The sequence below is a fragment of the Gigantopelta aegis genome, chromosome 4 (assembly GCF_016097555.1).
Source record: "Gigantopelta aegis isolate Gae_Host chromosome 4, Gae_host_genome, whole genome shotgun sequence".
NCBI lineage: Eukaryota > Metazoa > Mollusca > Gastropoda > Neomphalida > Peltospiridae > Gigantopelta > Gigantopelta aegis.
In genome coordinates, this window is record NC_054702.1 from 47,850,285 (window position 1) to 47,877,465 (window position 27,181).

General features: G+C 36.7%; 1 protein-coding gene across 1 annotated transcript in view; it reads left to right on the top strand.

The window, feature by feature from the left end:
* The window catches only part of LOC121370639 (arginase-1-like), a 59,160-nt gene extending 32,577 nt beyond the window's left edge, over nucleotides 1-26,583 (top strand). The window contains exons 4-11 of the mRNA XM_041496006.1: nucleotides 7,632-7,704; nucleotides 8,054-8,178; nucleotides 8,990-9,255; nucleotides 20,246-20,302; nucleotides 20,889-20,984; nucleotides 23,639-23,715; nucleotides 23,977-24,036; nucleotides 25,905-26,583. Of these exons, the coding sequence (XP_041351940.1) occupies nucleotides 7,632-7,704; nucleotides 8,054-8,178; nucleotides 8,990-9,255; nucleotides 20,246-20,302; nucleotides 20,889-20,984; nucleotides 23,639-23,715; nucleotides 23,977-24,036; nucleotides 25,905-26,071 (921 nt within the window). The 3' untranslated portion in view covers nucleotides 26,072-26,583. The remainder of the gene's footprint in view (nucleotides 1-7,631; nucleotides 7,705-8,053; nucleotides 8,179-8,989; nucleotides 9,256-20,245; nucleotides 20,303-20,888; nucleotides 20,985-23,638; nucleotides 23,716-23,976; nucleotides 24,037-25,904) is intronic.
* The last annotated feature ends 598 nt before the right edge of the window (nucleotides 26,584-27,181 follow it).

Genomic DNA, 27,181 nt, shown 5'->3' on the forward strand with positions numbered 1-27,181 from the left:
TTAAATTTTGTGTATTCATATTTATACAATGTACCTCAGTCCAATTTGCAACATTTGTGAAACACAGTCTTGTGAGAACGTGGCATACGGTTATCTCCAATACAGACTAAAGTACGGGAAACCGGGGCACAGTGAATCAGCAAAATGATTTTGCCAGTTTTCTTCTTCCTGTTTGTAATGGAGTTTCCATTATATGTTGCATATATAATAAGGGGAGGTTGTGTATAAACACAAGCCAGCAGCTCCTTGCCAACTCCCTTATGTTTTTGGTGAGACGATTTTTTTATTTTTCAATTCAAAGTGATTTACCGTGCTCCAGTACCGGGGTACAGTGAATAAGCTTCCAGGGCACAGTGAATCACTCATTAACATGAATGGCATTCACTTAATTTGCATGATTTACATTTATGTAAACTTTAAACATAATAACAGATCCCACATAGGCTGGTTCATGGTAGATGGATAAAATAACTGTAGGCCTATTGTCCACATTATTTGCCTGCACTTCGGAAAGGGAGTGGGATGTAGCTCAGCGGTAAGAGTGTTCGCTCATGGTGTGGTGGGTAGTCGTATCGATTCCATATGGTGGACCCATTGAGCTATTTCTCGTTCCAGCCAGTGCAGCACAACTAGTGCATCAAGGGCCATGGTATGTGTTATCCTGTCTATTGGAATGTGCATATAAAAGATCCCTTGCTACTAATCGGAAACAGTAGCCCATGTGGCGCAGCAGGTTTCCTTTCTCACTATCAGAATGGTACTTAACCATATGCCTGACGCCATATAACAGTAAATAATAGGTGGTGAGTGAGCTGTTAAATAAAGCATCTCTCTCTCACTTCGGAAATGCCCAGTGCAAATGGGGGCAGAAAATTAATGATTTTGTTGAATCCCCTCAAAGTGTGCCAGTAAGTCATGACGAGGACACTTCTAAACACTTTAATTTCTAAACTTTTACAAGCAGACAACACCATTGATTGTTTCCAATCTTTGTTACCTTAATTAAAAAGGTGTATGGGCTTTTGACGAAAATATTCATTTCATGCGGGGAACAGTGAATCACAGAAGTAGTGATTCACTGTGCCCCGATTCACTGTGCCCCACGTACACTCATTGACCTAAACTACCTCATAAACTCACGTGCTGCTTTAAGTTTGAAGGAAACACCCCTTCAGTAATATCACAAATAGACACTCTAAATAATACATCATAACTGGTTTAATACTTCTGGATGATCTACAAGATATGGCACACAAATCCTAAGTTGTGAAATTTACTTTTGACACATAAAAACATATTTCCCCTTGTTATTTTGTCTGTAGATTTGTCAAAGTCTCAAACTGACAATATGTGCATGGGTATACCCCAAACACATAAAGTGATGACATCATCTCAGGATTCCCTCTTGGCAGTGGTACCAAAATAGCTCTGATTCACTGTGCCCCTTGATTCACTGTGCCCCTGTTTCCCCTACTGTCGGAAATAGAATAAAAATTATTTTTGTTGATTATTTCTTTCACATTAAACTGACAAGTAAATATTTTGTAAATACCCATTCAGTGAAAATCTACCTAAATTAGCATTTACTTGTTTGGGCTCTCATTGACATACAAGGTGGTGTTTACTCTTGAAATTAAACTAACGATATCAGTAAACAGGTGATTTGTGACCTTTATTGGAACAGACTATAACACATTTTGATATGTGTCAATTTCATTCACCCTTAAACAAACTTTTAATTTAAAACTGCAAGTTAACTGATTATTTTGAATTGCAGCATAAATTATTAATTATGAGAAGCATATTTATTGAATATAAATTCAATGTAAGTACATGAGAAATTTACACAATCTTGCAACAATTTAAAGGTGCTATATCATAGTTATATGCGAGCTGTGATAAAGATTCTCTAACAAAATGTATTTTCTACCAGTAGATAAAATTATTTCCTCTAATCATTTATAGGCATATTGTTAAAGGTGTCTTCTTTAAATATTAAATCAAAATTTTATATATATAAAAAAAATATTTGTAAAGCTGTCATTGTGCAACATTGAGATAGCACCTTTAATACCGGTATAATGGATCACTCATAATGGTTATTGACGGTTTTGCTAAAAAGTTACTTATAAAATTAATGACTACAAATATTTTGTTTTGGAGAGTGATAGGGGTAAACCTTTATCAGAAACAGTCCCTCACATGTTTTAACAGCAATGAAATTGACACTTGACCAAAATTTGTTATAGTCTGTTCCAATAATGTGCACAAATCACTTGTTTACTGACATTTTTCTTTTAATTTCAAGAGTAAACACCACCATGAACATCAATGAGTGCCCAAACAAGTAAATGCTAAATTAGGTAGACTATCATTAAATAGATATTTACAAAATATTTACTTGTCAGTTTAATATGTAAGAAATAATCAACGAAAATAATTTTTATCCTATTTCCGACAGTACTATAGTGCTATGTCCTCTTGTACTTACGTTACAACACACAGGTGTACTGAATGTATATCATTTATGAAGTAAAAAATCGAAACAATGATACCTAGACCTAGTTCAACGACTCAATGGCTACTACACGGACTTCTCTCTCATTAACCACTAACAACTAACCACTAACCCTCAAGTCTGGACAAACAGTCCAGATAGCTGAGAGTTGTGCCCAGAATAGCATTCTTGAACCTAATTGGATATAAGTACAAAAATAACTATAAATAAAAATGAAAGTCACTTTTATTGATAAATTGACAAAAGTGAACAATTTGCTAACTTGATTTGTGTGAATAAAACTTGATGATTAAATTTAACGTAACATTTTCATCTGATTTTGTATACAAAAGATGTCTTTTATTTTTAGTAATGGTTTGATTTAATGCTATTTAAATATAATTTGACCTCTGAACATAGAGAGAGAGAGAGAGGGAGAGAGGGAGGAAGGGAGGGAGGGAGGTAGGTAGGTAGGTAGGTAGGTAGGTAGGTAGGTAGGTAGGTTATATCCTTATTAAATCCAGGCCTGTACCCAGGGTAAAGCACCATATCTCTACACACCTGACCCCTATGAAAACATTTATATTGTGAAAGCATCCAAACCTAACCACTATACGTCATCGAAGTGATACTCCATGATGGTCGACCTTTGTCTATGTCTTGTCCCTCTCTTCACCGTCCACTGTTTTTCTCTCTAGGGGATCCATTATTTCTCCATAGGGGTTCAATTCTTTCTCAACAGAGGTTACATTTTTTCTCAGTAGGGTCTCCATTCTTTCTCATTAGGGTCTCCATTCTTTTTCAGTACAATCTAATTAAAATTAGCTCCACTATTACATGTGGATCTAACAGCAGCCCGTTGGAGCTCATGTCCAGTTGACCTTTCATTCGACCAATCAAAACCTTACTTGCCAGTGATTTGAAAAGAATTTGAAAACATGCGGGATTATGTCGAGAGTATACGAAATGATTCGGGTGAATTACAAAGTATGCCAGAAACTAATTGCAATATAAAATGTTATATAAAATTTGCTTCAAGACGAAAAAAAACCCTGTGATGGTATAGCCATAAAATCTGTTTATACTAGTATACAATCCAGAGTTTATTACTGCACTTTTCCCCATGTTTTTTCAATGTTGAAATAGACCAACAATTTCGCCTATTGCATAAATAGTCTCGCCTGATATTTTTAGAATTTGTATGCTCCCGAATAACGCTATAAAAGGCGAATTGTAATTGGTTGATATTTAAATTGTTATTTATAGATGGAATGTCACCTGGACATGGGAGTCCACGCAATGCTGTTAGATCTACTGATAGACCCAGCAGAGCTAATTTTAATCAGACTGTTCTCAGTAGGGGCTCCATTCTTTCTCATAGGGTCTCCATTCTTTCTCATAGGGTCTCCATTCTTTCTCAATAGGAGCTCCATTCTTTCTCAACAGGGGTTCCAATTTTCCTCCACAGGGGTTCAATTCTTTCTCTATAGGGGCTCCATTCTTTCTCTATAGGGGTTTCATTATTTCTATATAGGGTCTCCAGTCTTTCTCCAATGGGGCTCCATTCTTTCTCCATAGAGACTATTCGTTCTCAATGGGGCTTCCATTCTTTCTCTATAGGGGTTTCATTATTAATCCAAAGGGTTTCTGGTATTTCTTCACTCATAAGTGCTCCATTCTTTCTCCATAGGAGTTGCATTCTTTCTGCACATAAGTTGTATTCTTTTGCCACAGAAGTGCCATTCCCTTAGTAGTTTCATTCTTTTCCATAATGGTTTAATTCTTTCTTCATGCGTTCTTCCATTAGCTGACACATAACAATAAGGTTGGGTAAATTTGAACTTTTTTTTCTTAAAGCTGAGTTTGCAGAGTTGTTTTTATGGCCATTTTGCCTGTAGAATCTGAATCTGATGGAATTGTTGACGTAGCAGGATGCAAAAATTCAAAATGGCTGCTACAAATGACTATTTTCGTTATGTTAGGTTTATTTTTAATATATTATGGGTTGTAATATATGATTTGTTATCAAACTCAGGATGCTGATCTCAGATATGATGTCCAAAATATGACCTAATGCATGGGTATTGATATTTACTGGCAAGGTATAGAATCACATTAATGTTGACTATTATGCTGTATTCAATCATCCAGGTGCCAGATCCCATATGTAAAGATTGTTTGCAGTTTTTTTATGCAGTTCTCAGAGATGCCATCCAATATCCTATTGCTATTTTATTCATTACTGATTAAATGAATATAGAAACGCAAAATAAGAACGAGAAAATTATTTCGGGATGGAACGTTGTATAAAAAGAAATTAAAGCCGCACACCCTAGTTCCATCCAGCGAAAATAAATTATAATAAATTTTGGTTAATCTACAAACCTGTAACACACTTAGATCACGTTTTTATCAAATGGAGTTAAAAAGCAGGTTTTATATCGATAAATACCATGTGAATCCCCATGTCCCAATTGCTTGAAATAATTTTGAAAGTTTGTATTCTGATGTCACCGGTAGATGTCGCTCGAAGCACAACAATGCCTACGTCACGACAAATTTCACAGACTTGGGGTGCGTTCTTTTCACCTCTCCTCGACATGTTCCAACTGTTCTGTCCTGGTTGTATCCCCTCTCCAGATATCGTAGGACTTAGCAAAATTATTGGTTTTAAGGGTTTGTAACATTTTGTATTGAGATACTTTACTTGTCTGAACTTTATTGTTACTGAAAATGTTCACGAACTTTGAAGAAAAATCTCACAAATGAACAACAACAAATCGGATGTTGATTGCGCAAACCGTGCACGAGAAAACAAACCGAACCAAAATGATAACGGTCACGTGATATACCAACGTCTGTGACATTGAAATGGAAATATCCCGTCTAAAAATAGATTAGACCTTGTCTGCTCAACGGTTTTTTCTCAAACGTGCGTCCGTTTTTCAGAAATAAGAAAAATGCATTTTGTGGTATTACAAACAGCAGGATTACCAGGATTACCAAAAAACACTTCAGGTGAATGGAAATGTATATTCTAAATAATAAACGGTAAGTAAAGTGCAATTTTATTTGTGAAAAAACAGGTTTAATAGCGAAAAACAACGCCGTAATGGTTAACAACTAGCCGTAACTAGGGTGTGTCCCTTTAAAGGCTAACAATCCAATGGAAGTATTCTCATGTGACGAATGATACACTTATGTGAGTAGACCATCTAAATATCTAAAATACACTCTAGAATCTATAAGACACTTGATATTATTGTTCTAACTTGTTTCGATAGTAACCATGCAGGGACAAGTTAGAACCAGTTTTAAAATCTTGATTAGCAATATTTTTGGTCAATTAAAAATTGAAGGCAAATAATGTTTACTGTTTTAAAATTGTGTAGCGATCTCTGAAACTTGGGTAGGGAATCGCGACTCGATACTGAACAAACTGCTTCATGGTAACAACTGAAGATATGATTACATTCAACTCATTGCCATATCAGTGAGATGCTTATAAATGGATTTGTTTCTTGTGCCCTTTGGGAAGGTAATATGACTGCTGACTGGAGTTGAGGCCAGACTATCTAAGTCTGGATCTATTACTAAGTCACTAGGTTCTTCTGTTTATAATTTGGTGCTTATTAGTGTCATCTGTTTGATCTCCTTTTATTCCAGACTGATTATTTTAGTTTCTTTTCACCGAAGAGCTTGATACTCGTAGACGGCCTCAGACCACAATTAATTTCGCTATATGTTTCTATATAGCCTTAGTGGCTATAACATTTTTATTAATATCAGCAGGCCCGTGAAGTTTTGTGTGTACCTTTGCCTGCATGGGGGACACATACCCTGAAAAGGACAACCCCTGTTGTCCAGCTCTTTCTCCCAGCATATTGGTTTAAACAGACACACCCTCTAAACCAGACCGGAGTACACCCATTTTACACAAAAAGCACTACTTTTGCATGGGCCGGAATTACCACAAACAAGTCTTCAATGTCAGCAAGTTACACATGTTTACAAACTACATGCTATCCCCTGTCACTTCAGTCAAACAGTTGCCACTTCATAGCTGTCTGCCATGAAATAATCACAGTCAAACAGCAGACTACTTGCGCGGTGAAACTTCCGGATTTTGGACAACCAAATGGGAAGATAACTGTAATCTGAGGCCTATCAGGAGATGTCCTATGTTACGCATTGCAGTATAGCTTCCATCTGTCATTTTAAACCAAAATCATGCTCCAACTCTCTTCGATACTGTTAGTTTTTCGTCTTTTATCATCTAGGCTACATGTTCATGATATCATGAAATGTTCTTACCTTCTTATACCATTTTTCTGTTTTATTGTATTTTTCTTCATAGCCTTTCTTCATATTTTGACCAAAACCCTTAAATCAACAAACTTACTTAGCTACTAGATTATTTGAAGTATCTAAAATTAAAGCTTTCTTTCCTTTTGGGGGTTTCTTGCATAAGTATATTATTTTGCTATTTCATCGTGAATACCCTCATTTTGTAGTGACTTTGAATGTACATTCTCATTCCATTCCAGCCAAAATTTCTCATGTTTTCCTTTTGCGTTTCATTATTTATTTACTATATAACAAATAAGTATAGGCCAGAAAGAAGGAGAACGTGTACCAATCTGTACATCTAGGATCTAGTACGTGGAAGAATGGATACAACATAATATTGGTCAATATTAATGTGATTCTATAAATACATTAATTCATTATGGGTTACTTTAACAGCAAATTTTGATATCAAATGTTTGGCATCATAACTGAAATCAGCATTCTAAAAAACGTAAGAAATCATATATTACATGCCATAGCGTATTGAAAATACACATAATGTTGTGCAAAATTATACTTTTTGGCCGCCATTTTGAATTTTTGCCATTTACCGATATCAAACGTCAAGATAGGTAAAACAAATTACATCAGACGAATTCTACAGACAAAATGGCCTTAAAAACAACTCTGTTAAAAAAAAAGAAAAAAAAGTAGTTTGCCCAACCCTAATAACAATAACAATAAATGTCAGTAAAAGTTGAAATGCGGAGTCACGTTCCAGATGTTCTAACATTTGATCATCTCTGTTCACTTTCACGTTTTCATTAAACGTTCTCTTTTGTAGCCTCGCTCTGGGACAGAACTAGCTCCAAAGTACATGCGTGAAGCTGGTCTTATTGAAGAACTTCGTAAGAAAGGTGGGACAGTATTTTGTGTTGTTACATTAAGTTTATGTTTTTTTTATGTAATATGTTAAATATGTGATGTTATATTTTGTTGTGTGGTGCGGTTCTGTGTGTTGTATATTATCTTATATTTTTGTGTTAGTTTATAATTGCTATATTATGTTATTTTATGTTATGTAATTATGTTGTTAATTATTCTATTTCAGTTTAATTTTAATTTAATTTAATTTAATAATAAATTCAATAAAATAGAATAATGAAGTAAAAGATATAGTTTACAGATGGTTACATTAACAAAGTGCACCAGGCCCGACACGATGGTTGTGTGTTTTATTGGGATTGTCTTGTTAACGTATTTCAGGTCACACTGTCAATGACTATGGCGATATCACATTCGTGGACAGTGTTAGTGGCAAGGACGAACACACGAGTTCAAACTCCGTGACCATCAAGAATACTAGAAGTGTGGGGCAAGCAAACAAACAGGTATGTGTGTTTTTGTGTGTGCTCGCACATGCTTTTATTTGTCGCGTGCATGTATGTGTCCTTTTTAAGAACATCGGTGGCCGAATGGTTATCTTGGTGGTCTTGGAACTGCGGGCCATTAGTGAGGCTAAAAATAATGTTATCCCCTGTGCCCGTGCGTTTATATCTATGTCAAACCCAACATATACACAATATATAGATTTAGTGTGAGGCAGCTTTCGTTCGTCTGAAGCTGATTTCAATGTAAAACAGATGACATTCGCCATAGTTTTTCTTGCAGGGGAGCTAAACTGTGGAACACACTACCTTCAAAGATCAAATATTCTCAATCCCTCGCCTCATTCAGATCCAGTTATGTTAAGCACTATTCAAATAATAATCAATTTTAAGATATACCTTTGTTGTTGATTTTGATGTGTTTGTTAAAATAATTATGATGTATTGAGTTATCACTGACTCAAGTTTCTTAACAAATTGATTTAAATATTATTTAAGTATTCATATGTGCTATTGTTCCTCATGCTATACATATTACATGTATGTTGATGTTGTTTGTATGAATGAATGTATGTATGTATAATATCATGTATAGATTAGAATTTTATTAATATTATTATTCTTATTCTTCTTCTTATTATTATTATTACTACGAGTAGCTGTTGTTGTTTTATTTGCGTCTTCACTGGTATTTCTAAAAACACTTCTTTTCACGACATGCCGAATTGAACCTATTGACAAAAAGCATGTTTAGTGGAGAATGTATAGGATATACTAATGTTTTATAATAAACAAATGTTCCTTTAATTTGTAGATTTGCGACAAAGTGGCAAAGATAACAGGACGTGGTGAGATCTGTTTGACGCTGGGGGGTGACCACAGTATTGCGATAGGAACAATCATCGGGCATGCGCAAACGAACCCCGACCTCTTTGTCGTGTGGGTGGATGCCCATGGTGACATCAATACCCCACTGACCACGTTTTCTGGAAATCTACACGGCATGCCTGTGTCATTCGTCCTCAAAGAATTAAGTCCATACATGCCTGAAGTGCCTGGTCTGGAATGGTGCAAGCCATGGTACTTATTATCAATGCTGTCTCATTTTGTATAATGTAGAATTTAACACGTGTGTATGGCAAGTTTTGCACGTGAGTACTTGGGTATACATGCATTACAGGAAATACAGATACTGTTTGAGTATAAATGTTCAATGTTTGCAATAATAAAAGGTCCCCCAGTCGCCCTCCCCAAAGAACAAAAACGCCATATTACTTCTGTCATTGTTAAAATGATTATGTCCAACACAGTTCTAAGGTCCCTGTCATTGTTAATATGATTGTCTCAAACACAGTTCTAAGGTCCCTGTCATTGTTAATATGATTGTCTCAAACACAGTTCTAACATCCCTGTTATTGTTAATTCTAACATCCCTGTCATTCTTAATATGATTATCTCAAACACAGTTCTAACATCCCTGTTATTGTTAATTCTAACATCCTTGTCATTGTTAATATGAATATCTCAAACACAGTTCTAACATCCCTGTCATTGTTAATACGATTGTCTTTTTCTTAGCTGACTTGTTCACTAGAGTACAATGATTAACAATTAATAATGGTCATAGTCTTAGGAATTATTAGTGTCTATTTTTTCACATACAAGACTACACATACCACAGCCTTTAATATATCAGTCGTGGGGCACTGGTTGAAAAGTGGGGTGGGGGTAATTGATCCTGAAGGTATTCCATGTTTTAATCACTACCGACTTAGCAAGACCCCACCTGAAACAAGTACCAACACAAATGTGCAGAATTAAACATATACTAAAAGGCAAAAGTTATTGTGACACACAAAAGACAGAGATAATTGATGATAAGTTTTTACTGCCATGTATGAAATGTTGTAACATGGAAAGAGAAATGTCCAAAGGTATGGAAACGAGCAATAGTCCACCAAAAGAGCGCACCTGCCATATGCAAATAAGCCACATCACTAGAGGGGTCCAGAGCGAAGTTCACAGTCAGTAGCGAGTGTGTCCACCTTGAGGATTGAACATTGATACAAACCTGGCACCGTCGTCTCATTGAGGCCAATAAATGCTGGAGAAAGTTCCTGGGAATGCCATTCCAGATCTGAGGAAGGATCTTGGCGAGGGGTTGTCATGGGTGGTCGGCCACTACGGGGACGGTCCTTGACCTGGTTGTTTTGTTGATATCGTTGCCATAAGTGCCATATGGTGTTTCTGTGGACATTGAATTGACGTGCGACATCACGCTGTGAGGTCTTCTAAAAGCTACACAGAGTGGCAATGATTTGCGATTGAATATCTGGTCTTTTATGGTGAACACTGGACAGGATTTCTTCCGAATATTCCATGTTTCTTGCACAAAGCATGCAGTTGCTGCAACAACTGCAGTTTCATGCACATTTTCTCTGGTTTACATCCATAAATCCATTCACAAATTTATTACTCCAAACAATCCATGTCACAATAACTTTTTGCCTTTTAGTATATAAGGGGATACCATGCTTAGTAGTTCATAAGATTAGTAAACGTTGAAAACAAATAAGTGATAAAGATCCCGTAAGTTCCATTTTTACTCCATCATGTACTAAAAGAAAACACCAATACATGTAGAGCTTTAATAAACTCGTGTGGTTTTGTTATTAGTGGGTATATCGACAACTGCCTTGATATGATGTTATCCAGTAGTTTTCCGTCTATCTCATATGTAGCTTAGTCAGTACAGTGCTTGTCAGGGGTGCTTGGGTCGAAGGATCGAACCTTTTCAGTGGACCCATACTCTGATTGTTTTTCTCCTGACCTTACGCTTGGTATATCAAAGGCTGTGGTATGCGCTGCCCTGTCTGTGAAAAAATATATAGCGGGTTTCCTTTTAAGACTGTGTCAGAATTATCTCATATTTAACATCCAATAGCCGACTATTAATAAATCAATGTGTTATAGTGGTGTCATTCAACAAAATAAACTTTAAAACAAAAAAACTCTTTCGTACATTGTATAAGAGCTTAGAAGCTGGACTTTCTCGTGGCTTTTTTATTGGTTAACCACATATTTTTGTTTGACCTAGAATGAAAATGGAAGTTAATTTCAATCGGAAAATGGTGGGCCATGAGAAGAAACATAAAACTGGGTGATCTAAATGTTTAAATATTAAAACTATAAATGCCATGGTAACTTTAATATCCATGAAGCATGTTCGGTTCAGTGTTACCATACGAACGTTCTCGAGAACGCGCATCACTCATTGTGATTAGGCTTCTGAGTTTCTTCTCATTCGTCATGTACACAGAGAACTTATCGTCATGTACACAGAGAACTTAATTAAGCACACTCGGTTTTCCTACCATGACTGTCTAACAAAATGTTCTTATTCGTATCCAGTCTGAAATATGACGGAACATTTAAAGGTAGGGTCAACTCAAACAAGAGCCGTATGTGTTGGAAAGATGCATACCCGGATCTCCAACACATACTGACAATTTAACAAATGAAAAACGCGTAATTTTAGAGTTAATAAAAAACCATGATTATTCCTGCTAACTGGGGACAGCCATTTTGTTTCGTTTTTGTGACGACCGGTAGTATAGCTTGGGACGAAGTGACATCAGCTCCGTCCATCTCCTATTAAGCACAGTGTAAACAAACACATTTTATTTACGACAAGGCGCTTCGCTTTCATTAAGCTGATTTCTAAAACAACATAAATGACTTGATAGTATAATAAACTATTTAACTAAATATATTTGAATTTGCATCAATAGAACGAAATGGAGTTATAGTATTTTTCTTTTTTTTAAAATCCAAAGAAAAAAATGCATATTATTAGGCCTATTGGTAGGGTACGTTTGAGCAAAAACGACCACTCATGATACCCAAGTGATACTTTTCTTTTCTTTGGCACGACGTAATTGGTCAGTTTTGTGATTTTAGATGGGAAAGTCTACTTAATCAATGGTTTTACAGAATTACTTACAGTAATAAAGCAGGGCGGCTGATAATGCCCATTGCGATTGGAGGGGTTTCCGTGCGGTTACCATACAATACCCTGTGATCTTAATAAAAGAGACACGTCTTTTTAGTATGTCTAGACACAGTGTCTGGGGACCGTCTAAATGTATACCTGCCAATCAGGAACCACATGTACAGGCCACGGAAAGAAAAGACAGTTAATCAAGAAAACACTCCGATTATTATTTCAGTACATGGATTAATTTATGTAAACCATAATACAGTTATTTCAACAACGGTAGTTTATTTTGGATTGAAAAAAAATATATATAATTGTTGTTGGCTTACTGGGATGACTATTATTACAGAACATTACGATGCATTCACAAAAATCAGGTATGTTTTGTTTCTTCAGTTCGAAGACTAATTCCTGATGTGACACATTAGGTATTACGTAACCACCAGCTCGCCAGAGGGCGTATTCACTGGGATGGTACAAAATGGCTGCGCCCCCCCGTTCTGTATAATAGACGCCACGTTTAACTGTTTTATTAATTAACTATACGATTATACTTGTTGATATTAAGCAATAATGTGTATTATATATCGTTGAATATGCATACCAGGCCAAATGCCTTAATTGTCCTCTGCTTTAATGTTGTTGCAAAGTTAACACAAATAATGCGGGGAATGTTCAATATTTTAATTGCGTTAATAACACAGTTTTGGTAGAACTGTATTGGAGGTGACAGTAACAATGGCTCTGTAAAGTTCTACGATCAGGTATAATTAACCATTCCTCTGAGAAACCTTTCATTGTAATCTCATACTGACACCTTGAGCCCCCATATTTCAGTATCTGGTGTCAGTCCCAGGCAGCGCAGCCGCTAAGGCTACCACAACTTCCACTAGATGCAGGGCCTTTCTAGAAAAACAAATCGAATAAAACTTACATTTTTATCAAAAGGTAAACTAGCGTTCTTTATTATTTCAGGGGGTGCTTAATTAATTTGTTTGTGTATATGTTTTGGAACTGATGACAAAAAGGTTACTATACTTGTGTGAATGGACTATATCGGGTGGCTAAAAAAATAAAAACGAAAAACCGATAACCTTACTGGATATAGAATTATTTCAAAAGTATGGGGACTTAACTGATATTCCACACCCATTACTATATGGATGATTGCCACATTCAGTGAGAATTGTAAGCCCATAGGTCAATACTGTTAAAATAGCAACAGGAAGGAAGGAAATGTTTTATTTAACGACGCACTCAACACATTTCAGTTACGGTTATATCGGCGTCGGACATATGGTTAAGGACCACACAGATTTTGAGAGAAGAAACCCGCTGCTGCCACTTCATGGGCTACTCTTTTCGATTAGCAGCATGGGATCTTTTATATGCTCTGTCTGGAACGAGAAATAGCTCAATGGCGCCCACCGATGGGGGTCGGTCCTAGACCGACCGTGCATCAAGCGAACGCTTTACCACTGGGCTACATGCCGCCCCTAAAATAGCAACAGATTCAAAATTATTGATACAAAAAAAATGTGATGCCAAAATCTAAGTGCCCCCCCAAAAAAGTTTTAAAAAAACACAAAAAAAAACCCCGATAATTCTGTTGAATATGGAATTGTCTAAAGAGTATGGCGACTGTAATTTTAATATTTGATACTCATTACTATGTGGATATTTGCCACATTTAGTGAACATTGTAGGCCCATAGATCAAACATTGTTAATGGCAACAGATTCAAATTTGTAAGAAAAATAATGAAACGCCAAAACTCAAGTGACATTTTGCTAAAACAAAAACCCAACTGCCATTAAATGTGTGATTTAATGTGGGTTTTGTGATTAAATAGATTTTCTGATTTCTTCCAACGTGATTTCTTGCCATTTCTCTCTTGTTTAGTCCATTAGTTAATTCTCCGTGAATACTGCAATAAACAATAAACTCCGTAAACAATAATAGATAAATAAGATGCGTTTGGCATCACAGTTTTTTTTAATCAACAATTTTGAGTCTATTGCTATTTTAACAGTATTAACCTATGGGCTTACAATTCTCAGTGAATGTGGCAATCATCCATATAGTAATAGGTGTGAAATATCAAAGTTACAGTCTGGATACGTTTCAAATACTTCTATATTCAGTAGGGTTATCTTTTTTTTCTCTTTTTTTTTTTGGGGGGGGGGGGGGGTCACCTGATATAGTAAATTTTAAATTGTTTTAAGACTGCCTTGTTGTTGAGACCTTAAAAACAGAACAAATAAACAAATGTCGCCCCTAAATACACCTTTCATTTTAATGTATAAAGTTGACACCAAAAATACTATAAGTATACCTAATACCGACAGTTTGTGTGCAAGATAGTGGCTTGTGATCTGCGAATGCGTAAAAGTGGATTAGTGCTAAATACAAGAAATATATTGTGATTCATCTATTTCTTGAGTTAGTTAGTGTGTAAAGGTATAGCTTTTCAGAGACAGAAATCTTCAGTCATTTTCAGCAAAATCTACTTATGCCATATTTATTATTTGGGTTAATAAACTTTATTTTAAAAACAACAGCCAAACTTGTTTTCAATCACAAAATACACACATGTGTGATAGTCTACTGATGTATACTTATTTTCATTATTCAGTTCAGAACAAAATAATTTTACAAACTGTTTATGTATGTTATATAAATGTACACTACAGAGCAACTGGATTGTGTGTGTAATTAATAATTCAGTTTCAACATTTTACCGAAACGAAATTTCTTATTTTGTCCAACAAAACACAATATCTTTAAGGACTTAAAAACTAAATGCTATGAAAGTAAATAAAGAAAACTAAAATTTATTTCCCAATAATAACTGCTTCATAGTGTTACTATATCCTATATAGTTCTCGTATTTCTCAAAACAACTCAAAGGTTTTGCTATTGGACGGCAGAGATGTAATTGTTTTGAATGCAGGAATGTGTGTGTGCATGCATACAATATATTATTTATATAATTATTTCACGAAAGATTGAATCCAATATACATGTATGATAGTGAGTATTTTGTTTTTATTACAGCAGAAAAAACTGTTATGTTAAACACACACAGACACATAGGCACGCACGCATGCATGCATACACATACATACATGTATAATACATACATACACATACATACATACATACACACACATACACACATACATACATACATATACATGCATGCATGCATGCATGCATACATACATACACACATAAACACATACATATACACACATACATATACATACATACACACATATACATGCATGCACACACACACTGATGGTATTTCTTTAAAAACATGCATGACCCAGAATGTTTTCTTTTGAGAGAGAGAGAGGAGGGAGAGAGAGAAAGAGACAGAGACAGAGAGAGATAGAGAGACTTACTAATACTAAGCTAGCCTTTATGACCTGCTCAAAATACACACCTTTTTTAGACAAGAGATTGCTCTATTTAAGATGACAGATTACTGTATGAATATAGATGTTAGCTTAGTACAATGTGCAGGTAGTTACAGTATTTGTTTCAATGTGTACTGGCGTGTATACATTTAATATTTTCTATAGCTATTGCCTTAGCTATCAAGCTAATTTCTTATCTTACTTGTTACTGCATGATGACGTATTCCTCTCTTGACATACCTCTTATTGTCTTGGTACTTTTCTAGAGGTTTCGTGTCCGCATAAGTATATATTATAATTGTCCATTTGCTTCAAAAGAGAACTGTTGAATTGGCATATTATATAACTCTATAATGAATAATGGTAAAATTCATATAAAAACATTATTAAGTATTAAACTATGCCAACAAAAAATAACGATTAAAAGCAAAATCAGTGTAAATAAAAAAAGGTTTCTTTACAATTACAATCAAAATGCATAGGTTAAATCTTATGTTTTGAGACAGGTATGAAGACAACTGATGGAACAGCCAGTTCTACCTTTAGTCTGTGTGTTGCATTATCGATTATGCCTGTACCAATGCATCGGAAGCTGCATGATGAACCTTGGATTCTCTAGCATTTTGGCTTCATCCCTGTATTAAAAATAAGATTTAATCTATATAATATATCTTGATGTTAATTTTTTAGCAAGGAATGTTATTTGAGTTGGTATCAGTATAAAGCCCACTAAAATGTTTTAATACAAGTTTTAGCACTATTCATTACAGAGTTATATGTCAATTCACCGGGTACCTTTTCACACAAATGAACTATAGTTCACTGTTTGACTGTGATTATTTTTCGACAGAATTTTTAATGACAATTGTTAGACTGAAGTTGATAGAGGAGAGATTGTAGCTTGCAAACCTGTGTAACTTGTTAACACTGAAGACTTCTTTGTGGTAATTCCAGCCTTGACCCTTAGGGTTGTAGAGATCATATGCAATATGTTGAGGGTGTTTGAACAAACTCATCTTTTATATTTCCAGCTGCATGACTATACAGTTTTAGTGTAAAATGTGCATACTCCAGCCAGGTGTAGTAGGTGTATTTGTGTAATTCAATATCCTGGGAGAATGAGCTAAACAACAGGGGTTGTCCTTTTCAGATATATTAACACCCAGGCAGGCAAATGTGCGTAACAAAAACGTTCTCGGGTCTACTGATATTAATAAAAAATGCAACTATAGCCACTTCATTTTTTTTTCATTTCAACTTATTTGTGTGCATATATCCAATTAAGGTTCAAGCACGCTGTTTTGTGCACACACCTCAGCTATCTGAGCTGTTTGTCCAGGACAGTGGGTTAGTGGTTAGTGGTTAGTTGTTAGTTGTTAGTGAGAGAGAAGTCGGTTTAGTGGTCTTACCCAGTGAGTCGTTAAAACTCGCTCTGGGTGGGGGCCAGTACCGGGCTGCGAACCCTGTACCTACCAGCCTTATGTCCGATGGCTTAACTTCCGACACCACCGAGGCACTATATAACATATATCATAAATAACTATGGTCTGTGGTCCTGTGTGTCAACACTTTCAGGCGCTCGTCTTGGATGTTCTGCAGGGTTCTGCTGGTCTTAGATGTTTAGCTACTTGTGAATGCATTTTAAAATAAGTTAAAACAAAATTTGCCTGAGCAGAGGATGGGGGGTTCCAGACCTTGACACCACTGGACCCGTTCTTGACTTCAAACAGTATTAGTCTTGGTTTTAGGTTTTCCCATACTATTGCTTTTATTTACTCAGTAAGGAATCACAAACATTTATTTACTCGTTAGAAAAACACACAAGCTTTTTGGCTGCTCGACACAACATCTGGGGTAATAAAAAGATGTCTGTGTCTGTGTGTGTGCGTGTGTGTGTGGTGTGTGGTGCGTGTGTCTGTGTCTGTGTGTGTGCGTGCGTGTGTGGTGTGTGTGGTGTGTGTCTGCATGTGTGTGTGTGTGGTGTGGTGCGTGTGTCTGTGTCTGCGTGTGTGTCTGCGTGTGTGTGTGGTGTCTGCGTGTGTGTGTCTGTGTCTGCGTGTGTGTGTGTGGTGCATGTGTCTGTGTCTCCGTGTGTGCGTGCGTGTGTGTGTGTGTGTGTAATAGCACTATTAACACGAAGGGCCTGGCGATGTACGCCTCTACGTGGTGGGCCTAGATAAGGGGGACTTGTCTCCTGAACTAAACGTACATCATCCTGCAACCAGCACGAGCTGACATGTTACTATAATGCGCGACAGTCAGACTGGAATCAGCATTACACTGTGATTTTGAATTTAATTTATAACTTGGATGAGTATAAATATAGATAAACATTCAACTATTATGCAATATAGCACAATATATAAAATTATTGCAAAATATTCTTACTTTACACGATCTACTATATGGTTGAATAAGTGCAAAGTGTTGTCAAAGAAAAAAAACACGAAAAAAAACACGAAAAATAAAAATACCTAAACACAATGGAACAGTTTGTTTCTTGGTTTCTGCTTAATTATAACAAGATATTTAATATTCACATCATACATTGCAGTTCCTCTACAAAATGGTGTGCCATTTTTGTCTTACTCTTACCAGAATTAACATTATAGCAATATATGCATTTCTGTGCATGTGTCGTCAGATATAGTATAATATGAAATAATAGCATATATACTTATGATTCCCGGCAAAAATGGTTTCCAACAGCTCTCCAGTCTTCAGGTAAATATGTTGGCATTCTTTGGAAGGTGGAATTTGTAGGCAGTGAACGCGATAACGGACGATGCCGGCAATCCATTTGAGTTTGTTAAAGAGAAGAAAGACTACACGAATAAAGGTAAACCCACAATAGACAAATCACATAATTTACAAAGCTGGTTCAGTGAGTTAAAGATGCTTTTTCCATCCAAAAACTGATTAAAACTTACCAATAAACTATGTTCTTTTACCGGTATTTCATTTATAAGTTTATTTAATGATGCAATCAGCACATTGTTTTCAACATCGACTGTTTGGTATACCGTATATTATGGGAAATGCGGTATTTGGTCTAGAGAACGAGAACAAATCTGCAACTTCCTTCGTGGCTACTAACAATTACTTTACTGATTATTTGAATGGAATTACCTCTCTTCAGTTCACATACGTACCAGGTGATGTAAATTATAATTTACTGATCTTTAAAAAACTCAACCCAAAAACAACAACCTTTTGCCTCATTTTCACTGACAGTATAATGAGTATTGAGAAGAAAAGCAACACGGAACCAAATGATTTACAATACGGAAGAAGCATCCAGGTAATTTGGAAGGTGCAGTTAGTGATCCACCTTCAGATCTTGTATTTTTCTTTTTGGAGGCTTCCCACTGGTACTTCACGCATGTGTTTTAATTAGTAGTCTCCTTCGATTGGTATTCTTTGATGATCATATTTTATAAGTTAATTTTTGACGCCCTAATATAACCCTGTTGGCCATTTTGATGCTCATGTCTAACCCTGTTGGCAACCTCGTGATATTAGACATTTCATAGGACGCGACATTTTGATGCGCATGTCTATCTCTGTTAGCAACCTCGTGATATTAGACATTTCATAGGACGCGACGTTTTGATGCTCATGTCTATCTCTGTTAGCAACCTCGTGATATTAGACATTTCATAGGACGCGATGTTTTGACGCCCTACTCTATCCCCGTTAACAACCTCGTGATATTAGACATTTCATAGGACGCGATGTTTTGACGCCCTACTCTATCCCTGTTAGCAACCTCGTGGTATTAGACATTTCATAAGACGTGACGTTTTGCGCCCTACTCTATCCCTGTTAACAACCTCGTGGTATTAGACATTTCATTGGGCGTGACGTTTTGACGCCCTACTCTATCCCTGTTAGCAACCTCGTGGTATTAGACATTTCATAGGACGCGACGTTTTGACGCCCTACTCTATCCCTGTTAGCAACCTCGTAGTATTAGACATTTCATAGGACGCGACGTTTGGGAACTCTTGGCATTGCTTGAGATACTTTCGAGTATGCTTATTCGCTTTCGTAACCCATTATATTCCTTCTGTTCCAGCATTATCTACATCTGTTCTCATTTTCAGCATGTTCATTTCACCCTGAATGTATACAAGAGCGAACCGTGGATTTGTTTTTCAGTAGGATTATACTATTCTACAGCAGTGGAATGATATTTTGGTTCTCTACCTTACTTTTGATATTTCTTAGAAGCGTACAAGAGAATTTTATTGATAATTTCTTATGGCAATTATGGGGGTTTTTTTTCTCTCAATTACTGAAAATGATTTTGAAATAACTATTTAGTAGTAAAACATATATAATGATAGTGAAATACTCTTATGTGTGATATGTATACATGTTAAACATCTGATAATTTTATCACAAACATTATTTGTATTAAATGTGTTTCTGGTGACCACATTTGCATAATAGGTAATAGGTGCCCATACGCCCGCCCCCCCCCCCCCCCCCCCCCCCCCCCCGTCCTGGCAGGTCTCCCCATCTAGGCTGAATCTCGTCTGTCATGCTTATTTAAATATCATTTAGGATATCAATAAATATTTTATTTTTTAAGGATAGGACGATAAATGTGTTAACTAAAAACTGTCGTATTTAAAATTTTCAGCTTATCTGTGACGAACCTGGTTTACGTAGGACTTCGTGACGTTGACCCCCTGGAGCGGTATGAGAGAGCTTTATATTTATAGCTTACTGGCACTAGCCCGGGTATCCGTTTAAAATTGACACACACACACACACACACACACACACACACACACAGTATATCTAGTACTCATGTACATACATGCAGCAGACACATATATTCGCACGTATTTAATGAGACCAGAAAATTCGTGCATAGCCTATCTCCGGCCTGCCCTACAATGCATCTGCTTATTGCAGGATCTTGGTTCAGTGCTGGCTGCCAGAATAACGCTGTGAATGAATACAGATAAAACTGAAAAACAACGTATTAACACAGCCACGCACGCACACACACACACACACACACACACACACACACACAGTTTCAGCACGTGGTGTCGAAACATGACAAAGAACATTTGTTTGAGTAGGGGGAGCTTCTATGCCCGACCCCCCCCCCCTTCATGCTCGACACGCACCTAACAAGGTTTAAAAAAAAAACCAAAAAAACCCCCAGATATCTGATAATGCACGCACCTGACAAGATTTCTGATAATGCAAGTTGTTTAGATTATAATTATGTATATTAACAATATGTTTTGTTTTTATGTATATGTATACAGGGTCATCCTAGACAAGTTAAACATTGTCTGCTACTCGATGCATGAGGTGGATAAGTTTGGAATGGCTGAAATAATGAAGAGAATAGTTGAGGCCAGGTATCATCCATATTTCATATTGATTAACATGCCAGTTAATAGGGGTTGGGTGGGAAGGGCATGATAGCCATTTGGTCCCAGCCCTAACGAGGGCCTTAAATTCAGAATTTTTGTATTTAGACGGTTAAATTTAGCGAAATGTTCAGTTCACTTTCAAGCTTACATAACGAATTAAGGTTGAAGCATGATGTGACAGTTAGGTATTGGTGGTTTTTAAAAACAAAAAAAGTCGGCTGCGTGGTCTTAACCTCCCCATTACACTGTTAAACTAACTTGGTAGGAGCTGTCAGTGAGAGACAAACCCTGTATGTTAATAGCCAGGCAGAAGTGGTCGTTAAACTAACTTGGTAGGAGCTGTCAATGACAGGCAAACCCTGTATTTTAATAGCCAGGCAGAAGTGGTCGTTAAACTAACTTGGTAGGAGCTGTCAGTGACAGGCAAACCCTGTATTTTAATAGCCAGGCAGAAGTGGTCGTTAAGCTAACTTGGTAGGAGCTGTCACTGAGAGGCAAATCCTGTATTTTAATAGCCAGGCAGAAGTGGTCGTTAAACTAACTTGGTAGGAACTGGCGATGAGAGGCAAACCCTGTATTTTAATAGCCAGATAGAAGTGGTCGTTAAACTAACTTGGTAGGAACTGGTAATGAGAGGCAAACCCTGTATTTTAACAGCCAGGTAGAAGTGGTCGTTAAACTAACTTGGTAGGAGCTGTCAATGACAGGCAAACCCTGTATTTTAATAGCCAGGTAGAAGTGGTCATTAAACTAACTTGGTAGGAGCTGTCAATGACAGGCAAACCCTGTATTTTAATAGCCAGGTAGAAGTGGTCGTTAAACTAACTTGGTAGGAGCTGTCAGTGACAGGCAAACCCTGTATTTTAATAGCCAGGTAGAAGTGGTCGTTAAACTAACTTGGTAGGAGCTGTCCCTGACAGCCAAACCCTGTATTTTAATAGCCCAGAATAGAAGTGGCCTGTATTTTAACAGCCAGGTAGAAGTGGTCGTTAAACTAACTTGGTAGGAGCTGTCCCTGACAGCCAAACCCTGTATTTTAATAGCCAGGTAGAAGTGGTCGTTAAATTATGTCACTTCTCTGTTGTGAAGGCGAGGACTCTGATGATGCTGAACTAGATACAAAAGAAAACTGAACTGAGTAACAAATGCCAAGTTTTGCCACTGAAACGTTTGCAGCTACAAATATACTTATTTATTCAAGTCGCTGAAACAGAACAGTGTTACGACCTCTGTATGTCAGTCCCTTTGTGACACCTTTCTGGGGTGATATATTGAGACTCGCCTATATGTTGCCTGTTTGTAGTTTAGCCTCCCTCCCAACATAATTATTTCTAGCCACCACCCCACCCCACCCCCCAATCTAAAATTGTGTAACCTCCCCTGGTTTTGATAGCTATGTATCAGCAGTGTATCTGAGGCCACTTTTGCAAATCTTTGCTTTGGTTTTAATGAAAATATATGGCTACATACTTCACAGAGTGTCCAAATAACCCAATTTTGAGATGAGGTGTATACATTAGTTTTTGATGTTGATAGCGTTCTAAAATCAAAGATATTTCCACACTATATATATGCATTTTATTGCTAACATACTGGCCTTGATAATAAACATAAAATTATTGACAAAGACTCCAAACGTTTATAATTATATCATTCGAAATGTGATTTTTTCAAAAAAATGCTAAAAAATTGAGGGGTAGGGTTTCTTTTCGAGTGTATTCGTACATACACCATGCATTGTTGATTAAATGTTTATATTCGTTGGAAAGCTATTTTATCCAGCTATCCAATGGTACCATTATTAACATAACTTATTTGGAGATGGAATAAATGCCTATAAACCTTCACATCGATAGCGGAAAAAAAAGTCGTAAAATAGGCCGGGTAACATCAAAAAAAAAGAGTAAAGTTAGTTTTATTTAACGACGCCGCTAGAGCACATTGATTTTGTATCTTATCATCGGCTATTGGACGTCAAACATATGGTCATTCTGACACTGTTTTTAGAGGAAACCCGCTGTCGCCACATAGGCTACTCTTTTTACGACAGGCAGCAAGGGATCTTTTATTTGCGCTTCCCACAGGCAGGATAGCACAAACCATGGCCTTTGTTGAACCAGTTATGGATCACTGGTCGGTGCAAGTGGTTTACACCTACCCATTGAGCCTTGCGGAGCACTCACTCAGGGTTTGAAGTCGGTATCTCGATTAAAAATCCCATGTCTCGACTGGGATCCGAACCCAGTACCTACCAGCCTGTAGGGTAACATCCAAGAAAGGGGTCAAACTAGTATTTTGCCCCAGAGTTGGTGCGATCAACAGGCAGATCATACTACAGGAAGGTGTCAGCTACACAAGAATACTAGTCCCATAAATTCCTCTTTCAGGTGACACCCCCCCCCCCCCTCCACCTACACCTGGACTACTATGTCAATAAATGTGATAGTGTGATCATAAGATGTAAAAATATTTTGATGGGGAGGTGGGGGGGAGAGATCAGATTATCAGTATAGTGTAAATATTCTTATAATTATAATTTATAATGTAACAGTGTGTTGTGCTATTGTAATAAGAACAAACTATTTTGATCATTGATGTGTCTTAGTTTTACATTGTACTTACATGATTTCTTTAAACAGTGGAAGTAAACCAATCCATGTAAGCTTTGATGTAGATGGCATGGATCCAAGCTTCACTCCTTCTACAGGAACTGCAGGTAAATGTTAAATTAAAAAATATATATATTTACTGAAAATGTAAACATGTAATAAAAATACATCTTTTGTTTTGCTGAAAGATAGTTAACAGAGATGAAAAATACAGTTATGCCAGAAAAAGAAAATATATATATATTTCTGTACGACTATAATGTTCTTATTTTGGGGGGAAATATGATCATTATTATTTTAAATATAAATTACAAGTAATGCAAGCAGAAATTCGATTCCAACAAATGGCTATTTTCCATCGTTTACAGTACCTGGAGGACTGACACTGCGAGACGTGTCTTACTTGGCTGAGGAGATAGCTGCAACAGGTAGACCAAGTCATCATCCTGTTCTTATTGTCAGCATCATTATCCATTTATATTCATCATATCATCATTTTATCACAATCATCATCAACACCACCACTACTGCAACCACCACCAAACTACCAGCATTGTCATGATTTAAATCAGGGTTGCTTTTAGGCCTTGGGGGGGGGGGGGGGAGAGACTTTAATGGATTGAGGTATTTTTGTATTATTATAAGTAATACTGGTATGTTGCTAAACATTCATTCATCCATTATAAGTTTTACACACTATTGTCATGATTGCATAATTGTTCAACTTTATTTGACTAGATCATATGCATACGAGACTGGGGAGGGTCATGGCTAGACCAAATCTTCGAATTCGGGCCAAAACAGTAGAGACATTTAGGAAAAATTAGCTGGCTTGAAAGCTTTTCACCGTGTATTTCCATCTTTCTATGCACAATATTAGTTATAATCCATGTAATAATATGTAGCTGTTTAGTAGTAATGCTAATATGAATAAACACTGTTATTCAGATTCAGACATTTTCGTTTAATTCAGGCAAACAAAAACCCAGCCTGCCCTCGTACAAAAATGGGAGTCCATACACCTATGGACTAGATGTAACCCGTGCTATGCACGAGAAAGTTTACATGGAGTGTGGTAGGCCTGCACTAGGCTTTCCCCAAAAATGACACTGTTGATAGCCACTTGTTACTTAAGTGACAAAGATGGCGGCGTTCATAGCAGTTATATTAATGGAATTCATTTTTGTACACAATATGTTTGCACGATGTGTATACGACAAATACGAGATGCGATCTAAACGACTGGAAACTGTTAAAAAAACATTACGTCTTATGAAATACTGTATTAGATATAATATTTAGTGTAGTTACTGTTCATATTTCTAAACACGCGCCTTATTTTATAAACCAGTATTTAGATTTATATAGTACGCGAGTCCAGTCAAAAGTAAGGTTTGACCTGGAGCAAATTGCAAAAAAAATATTTTTTGCAACTGTACCCTGAGCCCTCCCTGAACAACATGTAAAAAAAATGTACTTTGATATGTACAAATATGCTAATTTGCATAAATTCAAAATGGCCACCATGACTTGAAGGCTATGTTCAAACACAATGGCAAAAGATCCAGTGAACAAATGCATAGAAATATCATTACTATAGCTTAAATGTATTCACACGTTCTTAATAATGCATTGAGAGGTGTATAGATGAAAAGTAAAATTCAAGATGGCTGCCTTTATCCAAAATGGTTGCTTACATTTCACCAAATAACACATAATATAATTATGTACACAATAATTCAGTGTTCTCCAACTTTTATGCAACCAAATGGGCTCCAGTGATAGGCTTGAGGGCGAAGTGTAACATGGCTCAAGTGATAGGCTTGACAGAGAAGTGTAACACAGCTCAAGTGATAGGCTTGAGGGCGAGTGTAACACGGATCAAGTGATAGGCTTGAGGGCGAAATGTAAAATGGCTCAAGTGATATGCTTGAGGGCAAAGTGTAACACGGCTCAAGTGACAAGCTTGAGGGCGAAGTGTAACACGGCTCAAGTGATAGGCTATTTTATTTATTTCATTATTTGGTTGTTGTTGGGGTTTTTTGGGTGGGAGGGTGTCTTTTTAGGAAGTGTTTTTTTTTTGTTAATGAGAAGTGCGTATTCTCAAGATTCGCGCCTGAACGCTGTTAAATAGGTATTCAAAGTTAGGATCCTTATTTATTTTCTTTGCTAATAAATATACTCCCCCAAAAAGAAACATGTGTTGACATAATTACAGGTATGCAAAAGGCCATATATGTGTTCCCAAACCCCCAAACTGCTTCTTATACTAAACTGTGAATTTCTCTTGATATAGGTCGCCTGGCTGCCATTGATGTGGCTGAAGTCAACCCCATGCTGGGTACTGACGAAGAATGCAAAAAAACTATTGCAACAACAATTGAGGTTTTGAGGAAATTTCTGGGTGACAAAAGAAAAGGCAATGCCATTATAGTACATGATATTCCGAGGCCATCTGAGTAACATGATATTCAAGACGTGCATCTGCTGAAGCACATGGATGTAAATGGACAAAACTGTCCCAATTTCCTGAATGTATATTCAAATTGATATCATGATCGGTTTTCATGAACAGTGATGCAAGGGTCATGTCTTTTATACTTTATGCATGTTTTCTATACTATATTCCGCTATTTAATCAGAACCTGTTATTGAAACCAGTAATAATTGACCATACATATTTTTCTGTATGCTTAAAACAAAAAAAAGCTTTTATTATTTTACCAAATATTATGCTATATAATATCAATATTATACCAGATATATATATACATATGCAGACACATGCTAGCTTGAGTGTGTGTTGTGTGTGGTACAGTCATGTTTGTACAGAAAAGTGCGGTTCCAAGATTTTGTAAAGGGCAAGTTTGAGTTTGTCGAAGGACACTGAGCTGAGCTGCCAAAGGGAGTTAGTCCTTTAGAGAGGTTCGGGGGCATGCTCCCCAGAACATTTTAAAATAAAGATGCTCAGAGAAGCAGTTTAGTGTTGTTTATTGTGGATGATGAATTGTTTTGAAAGGGCATTAAAAAGGCATTTAAAACAGGCAGGGGGATTACAGGATCCTAGTGACCCCATTCTGGATGTGCCAATGATATTTCAATAGACATAATATATTAACATATGTGGCCCTCTCCTGCTGTCGGCAATGTAGTGTCAGAGGACTTGACCTGAATCTGCAAACAACACTGATACTATATTACTATCGACACTGTGTAGTATGGCAGTAAACCTGATATAATCTTTAAACAACCATGTAAAATATTAACTTTGTTATTTGTAACTTTGATTACAAACTTTTAAAATCACCTGTAGCTAACATCACAGTGTGAAATTAGGCCAATATGTTTTAGTGTATACATGTATGTCAAAAACAAACCCAGTACTGTCTAAACCATGGCCATCTGTCAGAATGGGTTTCTCATGCAATGGGTGTAAAGGAATAGTCAAGCTCCTAATTACTCAAGTTGACTGTAAAGACCTCATCGACGCTGCCCTGTCGGTGGGCCCCATCGACGCTGCCCTGTCGGTGGGCCCCATCGACGTTGCCCTGTCGGTGGGCCCCTGGCTATTTC